The following is an 18,404-nucleotide window of genomic DNA, read 5'->3' as shown; positions in this document are numbered from 1 at the left end:
GAAGAAATGGGTCTGTGGGATATTACACTTTTGAGTCAGCTGAGTAAATGAGGCAAATACCTTTCCTTATAATTATGTATACCATTACTGCTCCAAATCTTAAAGGTAGAATCGATTAAAGAGGGTGGAAACATGTCACTGGAGTAAACCAGAATTGACACTGAATGTGATCCAAACCTTTTCCTACACTGTGCCCAGATTCTGAGAGACTGATATAGCAAAGGATTACACTTGTAAGTGTTCAGTTCTAATGGAAGAGATGACTCAAGCAAAGCCGGCAGTGAGGTTTTACCACAGTATGATGATTGAGTATTGAGCCATGTTGGTACCTCTACACTATTCTCATGTTTAGGAGAGAAGTATTATTTGTAATAGAGTAGATCTGAAATTCTAGAGGGGAGGTTTTCACCATATGGCCCTTCAGGCTACCTCTCCTGAGCAGTGCCTGCCATGTTTACTTGTGTATACTTGTTTTTAATCACATCTTGTGTGGTAATAAAATACAGTAAAAAAAAAAAAAAAAAATTGTGAAGGTAAAAAGCATTGTTTTTTTTTTGTATAGATTAATCCCGGATGTGTTTGTCTAAAGAACTGATTGTTTCTTAGAAAGGATCACCTCTGGGAGTCTGGTTAATCTAGTTTTCATTTTCCTCAGAAACACAGGCTCATACATGTTTGTGTGCACCTCAGCCACATGACTGTTTACAGTTAGGCCCCGCCCCCCGAGCGCTCTGATTGGCTGCTGCGGGAGAATTCCTATCAACCGTTTTTCCCGACGTCACATATAAATGTCCCAGGGATGGTCCCGTAGTTACTCCGCTGCTGTCTCCTCCGGGCTCCGCAACAAAGAAAAGGTAAAGAATATATAACTTTGTCTGCTTTTAACTCCGCTTGGGCTCATTTAGCGTATTATAGTATTATAATATTAATGTGTTATCGCGCTCCCAGCTCTTTAAAAGCGAGTTTTGCTAGCTTGTTGTGCTAACAGCTAGCTAGCTCGGTACCGATATCATGTGATATCCAGGCAGTCAGGTGGCGACGTGTTTGTTATCCGGTGCCGACCTGCCGTTGTTGCCACCTCACAGACCGACAAACAAATTTATTACAATAGTGTATTTGCTGCGGAGAGCTTTTAACTAAGTTATCCCTGTCATCCATTCAGGACTCCCACAGAAAGCGAGGACATGTTTACGGCAGTCTTCCTCGTCCTGCTCGGCCTGAGCTCCGGGCTGGTGAAAGCTTTCCCCTCCCAGGACTCAGACACTGGGAAGAACTGGGTGCTGATCGTGGCTGGCTCCAACGGCTGGTACAACTACAGACACCAGGTGAGACAGGTGTACAGCAAGGAAACAGCTCCCACAATGTCAGCTTATCAAGTGCAAACTGTGCATGACTCAGTTGTTGTTTTTTTTATAATCCATATTGTTGATAAGATAAGCCACTTCCTCCTCACAATGAATGTTCAGCCTGAGTTTTTCCAGCCTGTTAAAAAATGTACCACTGACCTCGACATATTTCTGCTCTTTCTCCCACTCTCAGGCCGATGCTTGCCATGCCTATCAGATTGTCCACAAAAATGGCATCCCAGATGAGCAGATTGTGGTCATGATGTACGATGACTTGGCACAAAATGAGGAGTGAGTTGACATTTTTTATTTCAGTACAGCAGATAGTTTAGATATAGACACTTCTTCTTTCCCACGGAGTGTGCAAAAACACCATTGTAGTTTACTTCTGTTAGTTGTTGACCTTCATTATTATCTGCTTGCAAGTTGGGGACTGTTCTTTACTTATCAGAGTAGGCTGAGGTGTGAATTCGGTTATTATTATTATTATTATTATTATTATTATTAATAAAAAGTTTTACCCTCCCTGAAGCTACAGATAGTTTCCTTTGAGCCTCCTTGAGTGAGTGAAAGAAATTGCATGCATACATTTGTCATTAGATGTTTAAAACTAAATCTTTAAAACTTATCCTGAAAGTTTAAAGGTAAAAGCTGAAGACGTAATCCTGGAGTTGAAAAAAGCCTCGGTTTTTCCACTCTCATTGTGCACGCTGGTTAGTTAGTGCCAACACTTTATTGCGGTCAAATCCTAAATTAAACGTAGAATTAAGGGATTTTGAAGAAATATCACTATTTTAAGATCAGATTTTTTCTGATGGAAGCGTTCGTTGCACATGATGCGTCCAATGTGCATCAGAAATTTTAAAATCCAATGATAATTTCTGTTGTTACAGTGTCTATCTATGATCAACGGTGTAATTTTGGCGATTTTAAAAGAAAACATGCCTTTTCTTTTTGTTGCTCATTGTCATTGCTGTTTGTTAACTGTGAATAAGTACTGACTGTCTTACCTGTTTTTTTTAAAGTGTCAGTGTGCGTCTTGAAAGACGCTTATAAATAAAAAGTATTATTATTATTATTTATTATTACAAAAATCTGTGGTAAAATAAATATAAAATACAACCATTTGAATTCGTGTGCCCCTCCTTAAGCAAAAATTAAAAGCATAAGGCCCTCCCCTGTGCTTAAAAAATATTTGACATGCCTCCCCCTTTTTTGCACCACCTCCTCTCCCCTCATGAATTACGAACAGTCCCTTAGATTAATGTGCAAATAAATTTCAGATATCACTGTTCCTAAATGTGACACACCACAGTTTCAGTTTTCTTAAGTCTCCTTTAAATGCTGTATTGCATCTTTCAGTTAAAAGTGAAATTACAGGATTTTATTAATAATAAGGGGAAGAACCTTTTTTAATTTAGCACCTTTACAAAGCAGAAGCAAGAAACCCCAGAGGACATATAACATAGAAACCAAACGGTAATGCTGAACTCAAGGAAGACAAAATTAAAGTGAAATTAAACATGAAATAAGATGCAAACACTTATTAGAAAAAACTAAGATGATAATGAGAAATAGATAAAAACAATCCAAAACAAGTAAATAAAATAATAAGAATAAAAGCAATAAACACAAAATAATAATAATTATAAGGAGGATTAAGACAGATAAAAATAAATAAATAAAAATACAATCCAAAACAAGTAAATAAAATAATAAGAATAAAAGCAATAAACACAAAATAATAATAATTATAAGGAGGATTAAGACAGATAAAAATAAATAAATAAAAATACACTACTTTTGCTCTTTATTACCATGCAATGTCACTGTTAAAGTCAGGTGCTGTGTAGAAGTAAGCACTAAAGTTGATGAATAATGATGTCAGCAGGGTATATGTCTCATGTAACGTCTGCTTATCTGTCAGTAGAGCTGAAGTGATAGTCATTTAATCAGTAAGTTGATTGTAAGGAAAATAATCTGCATTTGTTTAAGTCATTTTTTTTGCCACTTATTTGAAAGCTACGGTCCTGAGTCTCTTTGGCCCTGATCAGTGTCCTTTAATACTTGGTGTCTGCCAGTGCCGATATTGGTATTACTTATCTGAAATACCAGCTGTAACCTACTGAATCTGACTTATTTTTCATGAGCAACTTAACCCAAATACTCAAGGTCCTGGATCAAAAAAAAAAAAGGATTACAAGCTTAAATTATAGATGCAATAAGTGAAAGTTTATCAGGGAGAATGCAGCTCCTGAAACTGATAAGGTATGATCCACTAGAGAGAAGATGTCTCACTCTCGCAGCAGATCGTACAGTGTCATAACACAGTGAAGGTTTTGCTGCCCTATCTGTAAACCACAGAATTATCACTATCACTAACACACACACGTTGGTATTTCTCATGTCACTGTGGTATGTCAACCCTGTGTGGTTGATCGCGAGAAGAGCAGCAGGCAGCGGCATAAACAGGCTGCATTAAAGAAAAAGGGACTCAATGTGAGGAGTCACATGGAACTAATTTAAGAGCTCCTTCAGGAGTTAAATTACTGTCATGGCGGCTGGAGTCAGAGCAGGAGTGAAAGCAGATCGGTCAGTTTCAGAATTAGGATCACTGTTGCACATTGTGTCGCACAGTAAGACACAGCAGTGTGGGACAGTTACGATTGTCCACTCACTCAGGGCAGTGTTGACTGGTAGGTTAGTGGCCCAGTTTGACTCTCAGTCATTAATTTTTATGTTTCACTTTGCTACAGTATATCATGAAACCTGCTCAAATGTATGAAAAAGCTATCTGTATTAAGTAGAGTCACAGAGGGGAAACAATGTAAGCCCTTTACAATATTTTTTAACAGTAAACTAGAGCTGCAGTAAATCATTTTTATCTCCTACCAATCTCATAATTAGATTTTCAGTTACTCTGTATTAAAGAATGCCCCATCAGAAGTTCTCAGAGCCCAAAGATGATGTTTTCAACTGTCTTGTTTTGTCCGACCAGCAGTCCAAAACCCCAAAAATATTCAGTGTACAATGACATAAAACACAGAAAAGCAGCAAACCCTCATATCTTAGAAGCTGGAACCTGCTTGAAAAATGATGTATAGGGCAACTAATGTATTTTCCAACCTGAACAAGTGACTAATGGAGACAAAATATTTTGAAATTTGATCTAGTATTGAGCAAGAGCTCTGCAGCCAGTGGCGGCAAAACAGCCTGCATTATAATCTTTGTGGGCGATTGTGTCCTGTGACTTAATGTCCACTAAAAGTGTTTGTTTTTGTCACTGACAGGCTCAGATTATTATTCTGAGTGTCTGACAACTTATAGAAAGGATCCCTACATAGATAGACCTCTTTGTGGAAGAGTAAGCTCCTTTTTGTTTAACCAGAAACAGCCCAGAAAATGGTATCGCCAAACCCACCAGACTCCATTTAAATAACATTATAGCATGTATAGAGTCAGCATGTTTTCACTAAGATGGCTTTTGTGCGTTTTATTTTGCATCTGTCAACTTTAAATGAAGTGTGTTTTATGATGATAAAATTACTGTTTATTTAAATGGAGTCTGGTGGGACTGACGACAGTAATTTCAGGGCTGCTTCTGGTGAAACAAAAAGGATCTTACTCTTCCACAAAGAGGTCTATCTCTGTAGGGATCCTTTCTCTAAGTTGTCAGACACTGTGAATAATAATCTGAGCCTGTCAGTGGCAAAAACAAGCACTATTAGTGGACGTAAACTGATGGTGGACAATTGCACATTAACTTTGCATTGCAGCTGCAGCACTCTCGCTTAATCCTGAACTAATTTCAGAAAATTATTGTTCAAATTTGTCAAACATTTTGAAAATAGGCTCCGAGTTGAAAAATTCTGACGTTGGGGCGTCCGGTGACTTAGTGGGGAGAGCAGGTGTCCCATATACAAGGGCAGTTTCCTTGCTACAGTGTCCGTGGGTTTGATTCCAACCTGTGGCCCCTTGCTGCCCGTCATCTCCTACACTTTAACGTTCCTATCCAAAGAAGGCAAAAAGCCAAAAAATAATCTTTAAGAAAAATACTGAAGTTACCCTTGAGCTCAACGATTAACAGATTATCAATTTTCAATCAATCAATCAATCAATTTTATTTATAAAGCCCAATATCACAAATCACAATTTGCCTCACAGGGCTTTACAGCATACAACATCCCTCTGTCCTTTGGACCCTCACAGTGGATAAGGAAAAACTCCCCCCCAAAAAAAACCCTTTAACGGGGGGAAAAAAAACAGTAGAAACCTCAGGAAGAGCAACTGAGGAGGGATCACTCTTCCAAGATGGACAGATGTGCAATAGATGTCGTACCAGAGTTACTCATTGATTTATACAGTATTCATGTCATTGTTCCAGCACTGTTGTCAAATTTCAACACTGGGCAGCTTTGTGATATGACAGATAAGTAAAGGAAATAAACTGTGTACAGTTCTAATATCTTTTAGATGTGGGGAAGTAGAAGATAATGGATTATTTAGACTGCAGGTTAATTTAATTGTAAGAGCCAACTGTTAACATACGTCAGGCCGATATGTCCATGCATCAACTTACCTAAACATAATATAGGTCAGGTTTCAGAGAGAAGTTCTGTAACATTATTGTATTTTATCTGCGTCCTACTCTTGTGTGCCTGACCTGATCATAAACATGTATTGGACTTGTGGTTAATAATTAACAGGCAGGAGTGCAGCGTGCATGATTTTCCATACAGTCTGCAGTTTCTTGCACATTAGAGGACTTGTTGTTGAGAGCTATAGAAAGTCCTGTGCAGAAAAAAAAGAGGAAAAACTTCAGTGTGGTGGAGTTTTCACCAGTTTCAGACTCCGACATGATGACGGTGCAGTAGTTGAATGATTCAGTGATCAGGTGACAAAGTGTTATGTCAGCCCTTTTCACTTCCTTGTGTTTATCTTACTCATATTTTCGTTTCCAGAAACCCCACCCCGGGCATATTGATCAACAGGCCTAATGGCTCTGATGTGTACCAGGGAGTTCCTAAAGACTACACAGGGGACGTGAGTGCTTCAGTGCAAATATTTGTACAAGAGAGCAAATCAGAGCCTTTTTCACTCTTAACATTCAAACAGATTGTTTGAAGAGACTTTGTTGTTTAAAGCAAACTTTGTGATTTATAACTGGGTGTTATCTTGCAGGCTGTGACGCCAGAAAACTTCCTGGCAGTGCTGAAGGGTGACTCCTCAAAAGTCAAAGGTGGCTCTGGAAAAGTGTTGAAGAGGCAAGTGATTACAAAAGTGAAGACAACATAACAGCACAGAATGTGGTTCATCATGATTTTTGTTTCTAACTCTGCTCTGTTTGTCTTGGCAGCGGCCCCAACGATCACGTGTTTGTGTACTTTACCGACCACGGAGCGCCTGGTATATTGGCCTTCCCTAACGATGATGTGAGCACTTTTACTTCCTGCTTATGTTAATGTTCACTCATGAGCTTACTGCACCAAATCAAATAACTGCTGTTATGTTGTTGAACTTGTTCTGTCAGATGGTTTTCTCTCTCAAGGTCAGTCATGTGACTCTTTTCACAGAGGAAAAAGAAGGCACTTTATTAATCCAACAAAGAGAAATTAAATTGTTTCACTCTGTTATATATGTACACACACAGGCCTAAATACACACATGCACAAACAGGGCCTATACACAGAGATGAGATGTCATATCTCTGCCTCACAGGATGGCACTCTGAGCAGGTGAAGGTTCAGTGCCCAGAAGGTGAACTGGCACCTCTCTAGCTACCAGTCCACACTCCATACATAGTCTGTGCAGATACTTGAACCGTCAGCTCTCTGATTCCTGAGCCAAGTCCACACAGACTAGAGCTGTCCTGAACATCAGTTTTTGGGCATCTCTCTTTATCAAGGGGGGCGGGGCTTTGTTGGCACGCAGGTTGCAGTAACATTAGCCATAATAGCTGTTAAAAACCAAACAATACTTTGCAGGATGGCTGTATGTGATTTGCCAGGCTTGTTCAAGATTGCAGCTTCCAAATAAGCTCAGAAGTCGCCCACAGATCTATAACCGGAGATATGATGAACTCACTGTCTTTGGTTTAGTTTTACTCACTATTTGATGATCCAGGGTACTTTGATTGGTTTTGGAGTTGACTGATTTGCAGGATGTATGGAGATTTGCAAGGTGACGCTATGAACTGACTGTCTTGACTGTCACGTTCGGGGGAGAAAAAAAAAAGAAAACAGAAATCCCCAAACAAATGTTCCCCAAATAAACAAGCCTTTACAAAAACAAAGTTCAAATCGGTGTGGTGTTGTAAGGCAGTTTAGTGCACCTGGCAAAGGGAGAGCGTGGACAACGTCTTGCGTAAAAGACGATGTGAAGTTTGTGTTGGTTTGGATCGTAATGAGTTTTTGGGAGTGTTAACGGGAATACGATGAGAATATATAGAAATAAGACATCCAGTCGGTTGTGAATTGTTCCCTTTTTTTTGTGTATTCTCAATAAATGTCATTCACTTTTTTCCATTCCTCATGTGAGCACTGTGAATCATCAGAAAAGGAACAGAAACATGAGTCAAAACTGAGACACCTCACAAACTAAGTGGTCACGTAACTGTGGTATGTTGAAACAACCACTGTAACACCCTTGTCTCTTTTTAAAGACCAACTGTGATCAAAACATGCTGCCGTTTTTAATGATTTAGCCACTACGATATATTATATTGTATATTTTTGGAATGCCTGGATTGCTTTCCTGTGTATCCTGTGTTTTCCCAAGAGCATCCAACACCCTGTTTTTTTATCTTCATTTGATAATGCAGAGCAACTAGTCATCTGTTTTTCCTGTGATACCTTTTTTCACATCTTTTTTTTTGTAATAATATAATAATCTTTCACACGGTTACAAAGTGCTTTGCAATGAAACCGAATGAATTTAAAACACGGAGAATGAAACAAACTAAAATGTCATCAAAAGGGGGGAAAAAACAACGAACAAATAAAGGAAAGATATAAAGCAAGAAGGATGAAAATTAGAACAATGAACAAGAAAATAAAACAGTAAGAAAGAAAAGGAACAAAGAAGTGTAAACATGGTTTTCTACAAAAGTTTATTGCGTCAGTATGTCAGTAAGCAGCTGATAAAGATAAACAAGACAACAAATCTGACCAAATCAGAATGTGCAAAGAATAACAAGTGTAACATGGTGGTTTGTCTCTGCTGAAACTATTAAATTAAACCTTTTGACCTTTTTCTCTGCAGCTCCAGGTTAAAGACCTCCAGGACGCCATTAAATACATGCACGACAATAAGAAATACAAAAGGGTACGTAACAGCATGTTGTTGTGCATATTATTTTTAGGCCTATATGTGTACACACGCCCCACAGAACAGTATGTAGGTCAGTGTTAAAAATCAAATCAGGTGACGATGTCGCTGCGCTGGAAGATCAGGTCATACAACATGTTTTTGTCCCACGCACATTCACAGATGGTGTTCTACATTGAGGCATGTGAGTCCGGGTCGATGATGAACCACCTCCCTACGGACATTGACGGTGAGTTGGACTTTGCCTCGTCAGAATCACTTTCTAGTAAAGCCAAGAGATAGTGGAGCGGCAGCGATCAATAAGAAGTGTCAATCGATGAGGTGAAATCATCGACAACATGAACTTGACTTTTCCTTGTGACCATTTGACTTCACCTCCATTTGACATTGACCTCAAAACTGCTAATAACAAGCAACACCACCAAGACTCAACAGTAAAAGCTCATGTGATGTTACTGTAGCTTTAACCTCAGGTTTCAAGGCTGAGGTTTGCACCGCACTTTGTGGACTCTACTTTAGTGTGTGTCTCTCAGTCCTGTGCTCTGTCTAGGCAAACGCTGTGGTCAGCATTATGGCTTGTGGTAATTTGTGTCACTCTCATGTGCTCAGCCTCATGTGATACGTTTACAGGACATGAATCAAAGTTCTGGTTTTATTTGGTTGTACCACGCCCCACCAGAGTTTCTACGTCCCTTTTTTCCCCACATGTCGTAGTCTGAATGACGCAGGTCTCTTAGAACCAAAATTATGTGGTCGGTTGCTCAAAAACGCTCAAAAGTTTTCCCCTTAGGCATGAAACTTAAGGCTTAATGTCTTCTTAGCTGAAGGACTTACTTAAGGGTGTTGCAAAAAATCTAAAAAGTTTCATTAGTCAAGGAAAAATGTTTAGATATTTACTGCATTAGAAGAGATTTTACAACAGCAAAATGTTACAGTTTTCATGAAAGCCCTTTAGTTTCACTTGTTGCTTGTCATACATGTCATCACCTCACTTGTTATCTCACAAAGTCGGCCTTTAGATAGTAAAAATAAATGGCAGGAGACAAGAAGACAAGATATTTGTCAGAGGAGGAAAAGGCTACACTTCTGGAGGAATACAAAAAAGCACAGATTTAAAAAGTAAATGTGATCCATAAATAACAGCAAACAGAAAACAACGAATGTGGGAGGACATTGCGACACATGTCACTGACTGGAAAGATTTTGTAGCATAAAACCATAGAGCAGTCACTTGTCGCAAAGGGGCTGGAAGAGCACAGCTACAGAGAGTGATCCAACTCTAGACGGGTGGATAAATCAGGAATTGACTGCTGGTCATATCAGTAATGTCTTGGTCGCAGAACATTCTTCTTGGGATGAGTTTATTGTCTTAATTTATTGCTATAAAGTCGGCTGTATTGCGTTTAAGATAGTCAGAAGTGCCTCAAAGGTTCATTGTGCACTTCTTCAGAAATACAGTTGATTATTGAGTCTCATACCCAGGTTTTCTAACACCGACAACCTTGGTTCGGTCATAGACTGTAAAAAATAATGGACATAGCTACTGTGACATCACCCATTGGTTTGTGGACTCCCATTTTGAAGCCTCAAGTTTGGCATCTCGGCTGTTGCCATCTTGTTTTTTTGGATCTAGAGGTGACCATATTTGGGTGAGACGTTGGTGCCGTGGAGGAGTGAGGGGTGGATCTGACTGAGAAGCTGAGGACACTATCGGCAACCTGTCACTCAAAGCAGCCCACCCTTAGTTATGCATAACTTTAGGCCTTGATAAAATGTAAACGGGTGAGTTATTAAAAAAAAAAAAATTCACCCCCTGTATATTTGTCATGGGAGTTTATGAGTATTGACTCAGGTCTGGAGTCAGCCTCAAGTGGCCGTTCAAAGAACTGCAGTTTTTGGCACTTCCATGTTGGCTTCATTTTTCAACCGTGAAGGTCACAACTTGGTTTTGGTTGTCAGACTAAACCACCAACCAAAAGCGTCAGTATTTTCCTGGCTTTGGTTGCTAAAGTTTTGTAGCCTGACTGCTCAGGACTTCAGACTGCTACACAGGACTGTAAAGACAAAGTGAAAAATCATTGGCACAGAACTACCACAACTTCATGACATTAACACCACACGTTGCAAAAGGAAGGACTAAAATATCCTTAAGGACACCTGCCATCTGTTCACGCTCTCTTCTGGGTCCTTCCAGTGAAATAAACGTCACCAGAGCATCAAAACAGGCACCATTTGTCTCAGTAGTAGCTTCTTTTCCTCAGGCAGTCAGTCACTGAACAGTTGATGCAGCCATATGCACTGCACATTGTTGCTTGTAGATTGTAAATAGTGTTTATTGTGGGTGATGATATGTTTTGTTGTTGCAAGGTGACAATAAACTTGAACTTGAAGGCCTTTTGTGAAACAGATTAACTATTTTTAAGGGATTCTTAAAGAATAAGACCTTAAGATAAGGAGAAAAATTTAGATACTTTAGTGAACATTTTCACCGATTTTATTTTAAGGACACCCTAAATTAGGCCTTCAGCAAAATCTTAACTTGAGTGTGTTTTGTGAAACCGGCTGTTCCTTTTCTGGGACATATTCACCCTTTCACATGCATTTACATCTGAGTGAGTTCACAAACTGTCCTTCAGAGCTTCAGGTGTTGTTTTTGAAGCTGTGAAGCAGACGTCTGAGTCATGTTCAGGTCTGCCTGCTGGAAAATAACAATTCTCCACCAAATTACCACACAGCATAACACGAGAATGATACCTTGTTTCCAGTGTACGCCACCACAGCTGCCAACCCACACGAGTCCTCGTACGCCTGCTACTATGACGAGAAGAGGGACACCTACCTGGGAGACTGGTACAGTGTGAACTGGATGGAGGACTCTGATGTGGTGGGTGGTGATTTCCTTGTTGAGTTTTTGTGTCATGCAAAGTTTTAAATCTTAAGAGTATGAATGTTGAAATGAAAAATTGCACTTACACTGCTGACCTCTGTGATGAATAAAGTGCATTTCAGTGGCGGCTTCACAATAAAAGCCAGTTGTTTGATTGAAATGTTGCCTAGCAGCAGATGCAAATTCTGGGTTTGCATTGGCAGTAACTTTTACAGCTTTGATACAGTGTTGGCAGAGTCACAGTAAACATACATGGCTCATTTCCCTTGTGCACGTGAAGGCAGTTTGAATCCTGTGATACCATAAACTATGAAAAACATGATTTTATTTCATGAAAATCTGATGGATTTTAACTTCTATGATTGGGATATGTTGACACTTCAAACCCTCTCAGGGCTTCAACTTTAGCTGACACCTCAGCTGCTTTTCTGCACAATATTTTGCATGCAAGTATAAACATTTTAACTTGTTTGCATGTTTAAATTCTTAAGCAAAAGCAAGTAACCTTTTCCAGTGATTGTATTTCCCTACAGTTTAATGCTAATTGTACACCTCTGTTGCTGATTTCAAACTGTACAATAGCAGCTCAGACTATATGAAGTCCATTAAAGGTTTATTTGCTGTCCCAAACACCTGTTGTCAAAGGAACAGGAAAAGGAAGTGGTGAATGTTTCCAACAACAGCAGCAGCAGCGGTTTTATACTTTGAATTAGCTGCAATCGCACATGTGGCCCTGCAATATATAAAAGCATCCCCGAACAGAAACTTGAACCTAATCAACAGAAAATAATACAAATAAGTACCAGCTGCTCTGTTAAATTTGTGTTTTCTGAAGAAAAAAATTACGGATGAATTTGTTTTTGGAAATATTTTGTTGCTTATTTTATGAACAGTCCTGATTGTGATGTTTTTGTCTCATATTGTGAATCCAGGAGGACCTGAATAAGGAGACTTTGGTGAAGCAGTTCAAGATCGTAAAGAGCCACACAAACACCAGCCACGTCCAGCAGTATGGAAACAAGGTGAGCGAATGAATAAACACTGCTAGAGGGAGAATGTAGCGTCAAAGGAATATTCAACCCCAGATAAACATTTGTTTATTAGTTACTCACCATGTGTTAAATTGAATTAGTGATGAAAACTGTGGGGTTTTTTGGCATGTCTTGATGGTGAACAAAGAATCCAAAAACAGGAAAAAATTCTTGATGAGTTTAAGTAAAGGTGGCTGCGTTTAACAACCGCAAAACTACTTCAAAACATCTGTTAACAGACTCTCACTCAGCTCATGCAGTATAATCCAAGTCTCATTTATCCAGTCGTATACTCAATACTTCCCAAACTGACAGACCTTTCCAACAGGTAACTAAATTAAATGCTCTCTTCAAAGCCGGACTCCATCGACAAAAACAGTAATTTAACCTCCCTGAACACAGGAGCTGCTGGTCTATCACTGCCTCAATCAGTTAGTTTGTTTGTGTTATTGTGTGACTTTGGTGTTGTAACGGATTAGTTTGGATTAAGCAAAGTCACACAATAAAACCAACAAGCTACCTGATCGGGGCAGAGGTAGAGCAGCAGCTCCTGTGTTCCTGTGATGTAAAATTACAGTTTCTGTCAATGGAGTCTGGCTTTCAGGAGAACAGATAAGTTTCATTCTCAGTTCAGTTTCCTGTCAGGAAGGGCTGTCTATTTGGGAAGTACTGAGCATTGACTGGTTAATGAGACTTGATTTTACTGGGTGACTTGTGAGAGTTTGTAAATAGATATAGTTTTGTTGCTGTTAAACATGGACCCCTTCTACTCCAATTCATCAAATATTTTGTCAGTTTTTGGATTCTTCGTTCACCGTGCAGGCATGCAAGTGAAACAAGTGTTCTTTACAAATTCAGTGTAACACGAGGTGAGGAACTGATATAAGCAATGATCATTTGGAGCGTGAAGTATTCCTTTAACTACCCATTATGAGCTACACACTTGTGAGGGGAACTGTAAGTGTACTGCCCTTACTTGAAAGCTTATCTCGACTGTCCTACCCTCTTTACAGACTATGGGCCACATGAAGGTCATCGCATTTCAGGGTAATGTCATGGCAACCAACCAGCCTGCTCCTCCAATGAAACTGCAGCCAATCACAAATCCAGATCTGACCCCAAGCCCCGACGTTCCTCTGGCCATTCTCAAGAGGAAGATGATGGCCTCCAATGATATCAGAGTTGCAAGGGGGCTGCTGATGGAGATCAACGCCCACCTCAAGGTAAAGATTGTCAAAGCCCTGTCGCAGTATGTTGCGTGTTTCACATCCTCTGTGGAGGCCTTTTTTAAGCACACCATGCAAATCTGATTTATCAGGAAGATTTAACTGCACAAACTGAGCTTTCACCATGACAGTTCTCGCGTTATAGATTCCTAACAGTGTCTGAACATGTTTGTGTGTGTATGCAGGTCAGGGAAATGCTGGCTGAGAGTATGCGCCAAGTGGTGGAGAGGGTGACCGGGAACAAGCTCAAGGCTGAGGAGGTTCTCAACGAGAGGGCAGAGCTCAGCCAGCATCAGTGCTACAAGACTGCCATCAACCACTACAAATACAACTGCTACAACTGGCACAAAACAGAGGTAGAGCTGCACAGAGGAATTCTGTCTGCACTTTTATTTCAACCACATCAGAACGACAGTGTTGGTGGTTAACGTAACGGCTGATCAGTCACAGTTTTGGCAGATTCATCTGTAACTGATGGTTGAAACTTACTCACATGTCAGGAGTCTGGTTCCGCTTCAGAAGAGAAAACGCCAGATCAGTTTCACATGCTGCTCATCAGTAGGCACTAGACCTAGGTCTACGTCTGATTCTGTTTTATAGATCTCGATCATTGTGGCTCTGGGCACACACTTGTGAGCCTCGTTTCCAGTCCCACAGTTAGCCATAGACAGACATAGAAACACCCTTAAATATATATTTTCATATCGATAGTCGTGGCTCTCCACCACGTATGAGACCTGTCAATGAGAATTACTGTAAAGAAAGTGCAGCTTCACTGACAGTGTCACATCTGCGAGGTTCACAGACAGTGCCAGCACAACTGTGGATATTTGTAGCCTCTGTAACACAAATTCATGATGTTTCTGCACCCATCACTGGGTAAAATCTTCATCATCATTATTTCACATCAGTAGGATGATCGGTAATTCATTCATAGTGCTCATGTGGAAACCGACTTAACAAATGCATTACAGGATAAATTTAAACAGTTAGTTAGAGGGAGATTAATGTGATAATTGATCACTCATAAATGATTTAGAATTAAGTTTGACATTGACATTTTATGGAAAACTGTGTAGCCTGTAAAAATAATAACTAGTGCTGCCCCCTAATAGTCACCAGAAAGGTCGTTAGTCAGTAAGATTTCATTTCGCTTAGTCACAGAAAAAACAAACAAAAGTGAAAATCTATTCAGAGCTGCTCCTTGCTAAAATAAATCAACACCTATCTGACTGGACCATGTGGCAATTTAATTTGAAAGGACAGACACAGGAAGTGTCCACGCTCAGCAGTCAGACAGGAGTCAGGTTAATCTCCAGGGCTGGTACCTGCGGTTATTCCACAGGCTAGTTAATAACATGTCGGGCAGGAAATCCAAAGTGTGGGATCATTTTGAGAAGGTGAAGGACGAACCCAAGGTGATATGTAAACTCATCTTCATTGGTCGACTACAAACATGACGTATCATCTGAAACATGGAAGTAGCTACATGCCCATTAGCCCACAGCGTCATTAACAGGCGGCTCGCTCAGTGTGTGACGTGGCATTTATTGCACTTTGGTTTTTTTGTATTTCAATATCAAGACTCCAGGATCATAAAATAGACGAGGCCCATATGTAAATGTTGTGCAGGAGGTGTTTCTGTTGCTCTGTTCATCATGGTTGACCCTCCTCCATCAGAGAGGTTTCAGAAGTCATTTACTGTGATGAGAGCAGATGTGAAACAGAGCAGCCCTGCTACAGAATATGATTTTTAGTTCCCCTTGATGCGAAATAGAAATAAGAATGATGTATGTCATAAGGAAATGTGGGTGAGAGTTAGGTCTGACCGTTATAGGAAGTTGTATTTTAAAGTGACTGGTTTTTGTTCTCGCTTTTCATCCTACCTGATGTCAGCCTGGTAAATGAGAATCTCTCTATCGTATCTTAATCACAGGATTTTCCCGCGGTACTTTCACGCAGCTGTTTGTGTTAAATGAGAATAATGCTGCCTTTATTTTTTGTCTGGATTTTTTTGACATTTCGAGTTCAGCACGGGGAAATGAAGTCTGGTCATTAACAGTTAAGTCTCTTTCTCTGACATGTGACGTTCTCTTGTGTTTCAGTATGAATATGCTCTGAGGCATCTGTACGCTCTGGTGAACCTGTGTGAGAGGGGATACTCCGCAGACAGGTACGTCTACTTCCTACTTGTCTAGCTTATTTTTTTAAGCTGCCCATTTCAGTTGGTTTTATGATTCATACTCAGTATTAGGGGGATAGAAGTAACCTGCTGGTGTTTGTCTCTGCAGCATCCAGCTGGCCATGGACTCCGTGTGTCGTTTCCGCTTTTAAAAGGCTTTTTGGAAACCCATGAAAGTCTCCCATCAAACTGCTTCTTGGATGTGGGAAGGCCGGAGTAGGCGGAGCTTCTCTTTGCACTGCTTTAAGAATCAATCTGACGTGGAGCTGACGTTATTGTTTTATCAACACTCTAACACTTTTTTTTAAAACTTGTGATATGTTTTTGATTTTACCGAGAACTTTTAAACTTGTTTTATGATGAGTTTGCACTATCACTGTGAAGGGTTTATGGATGACGTTTTACTGCTTCTGATTATTTTTAGGACATAAGATTTATAAAAAAAAAAAAAATTAAAGCATGGAATTCATGTAAATTTGTTTTGCTCTTAGCTTTATGTGTGGTGTGGACGACCTGGCATGAGTGTTTGATTGACATGTAAAGGACATACCACTGAACACTGAATGTTGAGACTTTGTTGTGAAACAGGGATCTGAAATAAATCTGAACGACCAAAACTGCTGGAAAAAAAGAGACTCATGTTTCCTGTTTGTTACCTCTGTGGATATTCAGCACATTATTATGGCTCTGCGCTGGCTACAGCCGTGACCGGACGCTTTATGTTTCCTGGTTGTCCATACGTCCGTCCCATTCTTGTGAACAGAATATCTCATGTACAGCTTGAGGGAATTTCTTCAAATTTTGGCACAAACGTCCACTTTGAGTCAACACTAAACTGGACTGTGACCTTCTTTCCATCTGATTCATGGAAACGCAATATCTCAAAAAGACCTTGAGGGAATTTCCTCAACTTTGGCACAAACATCCACTTTGAGTCAACGAAAAGTGGATTTGATTTTGTTGGTCAAAGGTCACTGTGACCTTGTCTATCTAATTGTTGTTAACACAATATTTTAAGAGCACCTTGAGGGAATGCTTTCAAATTTAGCACAAATGTTCACTTGGAACAATGAACTTTGGTGGTCAGAGGTCACTGTCAACATGTTTCCGTCTGATTCTCGTTAATGCAGTTTCAAGAACAGCAAGAGGGAATTTCTTCAAATTTGGCACAAACGTCCACTGTGAGTCAACAATGAACTGACAAGATTTTGGAGGTCAGAGGTCACTGTGTCTGTCTAATTGTGACACGATATCTCTAGAACACCTTGAGGGAATTCTTTCAAATTTGGCACAAACGTTACTCGAGAGCTAGCGCACCTTGAGGAAATTCTTTCAAATTTGGCACAAACGTTCACTTGGAACAATGACCTGATGAGAATTTGGTGGTATCAGGTCAAGGTTACTGTGACCTTGTTTCTGTCTGATTCTCGCGAACCCAATATCTCAAGAACAGCTCGAGGAAGTTTCTTCAAATTTGGCATGAACGTCCACTTTGAGTCAACAATGAACTGACTAGATTTTGGTGGTCATAGATCAAAAGTTACTGTGACCTTGTTGACCTGATTAGAATTTGGTGGTCTCAGGTCAAGGCTACTGTGACTTTGTTTCTGTCTGATTCTCAGGAATGCAATATCTCAAGCTCGAGGGAGTTTCTTCAAATGTGGCACCAACGTCCACTTTGAGTCAACAATGAAGTGATTAGATTTTGGTGGTCATAGGTTGAACGTTATTGTGACCTTGTATGTCTAATTGTTGTGAACACAATATCTCGAACACCTTGAGGGAATTCTTTCAAATTTGGCACAAACGTTCACTTGGATTTTACAATGAACTGATAAGAATTTGGTGGTCACCCTCTGCAATGTTAAAGGTCCAAATAATCATAAAGAGCCCACTGCACCGCCACCTGGTGGTAAAACATAATAAATGACTTCTCATTTAGACTTATTTATAATGTTGAAAGGGTATAAGGTTATAAGGCTTAATATGTTTTGTAGCTCCAGATAGATTTTTTTTAAATTATTTTTGGTGAATAATGGTTCTTTTGATAGCGAAGGTTGCCGACCCCTGGTATAGACCTTCTGTACTGCTGTCGGGAAATGTATGTGAAGCGTCCGTGTTCTCAGAGAAATGGATGTAAGGTGGTAATTCTTGTTTTTTTATCAAATGAAATGACACTTTTTTGGGATAATATTACACATGGTTGTATTTTCCACCGATTAACAGTTGCTGGTCGTCAGAGGAGGATTTGTATGGTGTCCAAATAATTCCACCAAAGCCTATTTCCCTGAGATAAACACCCTTTTTAAGTCTGCCTGACAGACAGTTAGACCAACACACATCTTCTTTGAGTTTGAACCACTGTCAGCTTTACGGGGATTTCAGCCTCACTGTGAGCGCCTTTAA

At 39.9% G+C, this 18,404-nt stretch overlaps 1 protein-coding gene across 1 annotated transcript; it reads left to right on the top strand.

Moving 5' to 3' along the window:
• Nucleotides 1-706: 706 nt before the first annotated feature.
• lgmn (legumain) lies at nucleotides 707-16,521 on the top strand. Its single transcript, XM_049595667.1, has 14 exons — nucleotides 707-854; nucleotides 1,163-1,325; nucleotides 1,540-1,637; nucleotides 6,308-6,389; nucleotides 6,528-6,610; nucleotides 6,703-6,778; nucleotides 8,607-8,669; nucleotides 8,835-8,901; nucleotides 11,438-11,556; nucleotides 12,492-12,581; nucleotides 13,604-13,813; nucleotides 14,002-14,172; nucleotides 15,922-15,989; nucleotides 16,108-16,521. Exons 2-14 carry the CDS (start codon nucleotides 1,185-1,187, stop codon nucleotides 16,148-16,150), a joined length of 1,311 nt encoding a protein of 436 aa, XP_049451624.1. The 5' UTR covers nucleotides 707-854; nucleotides 1,163-1,184; the 3' UTR covers nucleotides 16,151-16,521.
• The last annotated feature ends 1,883 nt before the right edge of the window (nucleotides 16,522-18,404 follow it).

This window comes from Epinephelus fuscoguttatus, linkage group LG14, assembly GCF_011397635.1.
Source record: "Epinephelus fuscoguttatus linkage group LG14, E.fuscoguttatus.final_Chr_v1".
Lineage (NCBI taxonomy): Eukaryota > Metazoa > Chordata > Actinopteri > Perciformes > Serranidae > Epinephelus > Epinephelus fuscoguttatus.
Note: the sequence above shows the minus strand (reverse complement) of the source record. Positions and strands in the feature narration are given on the sequence as shown.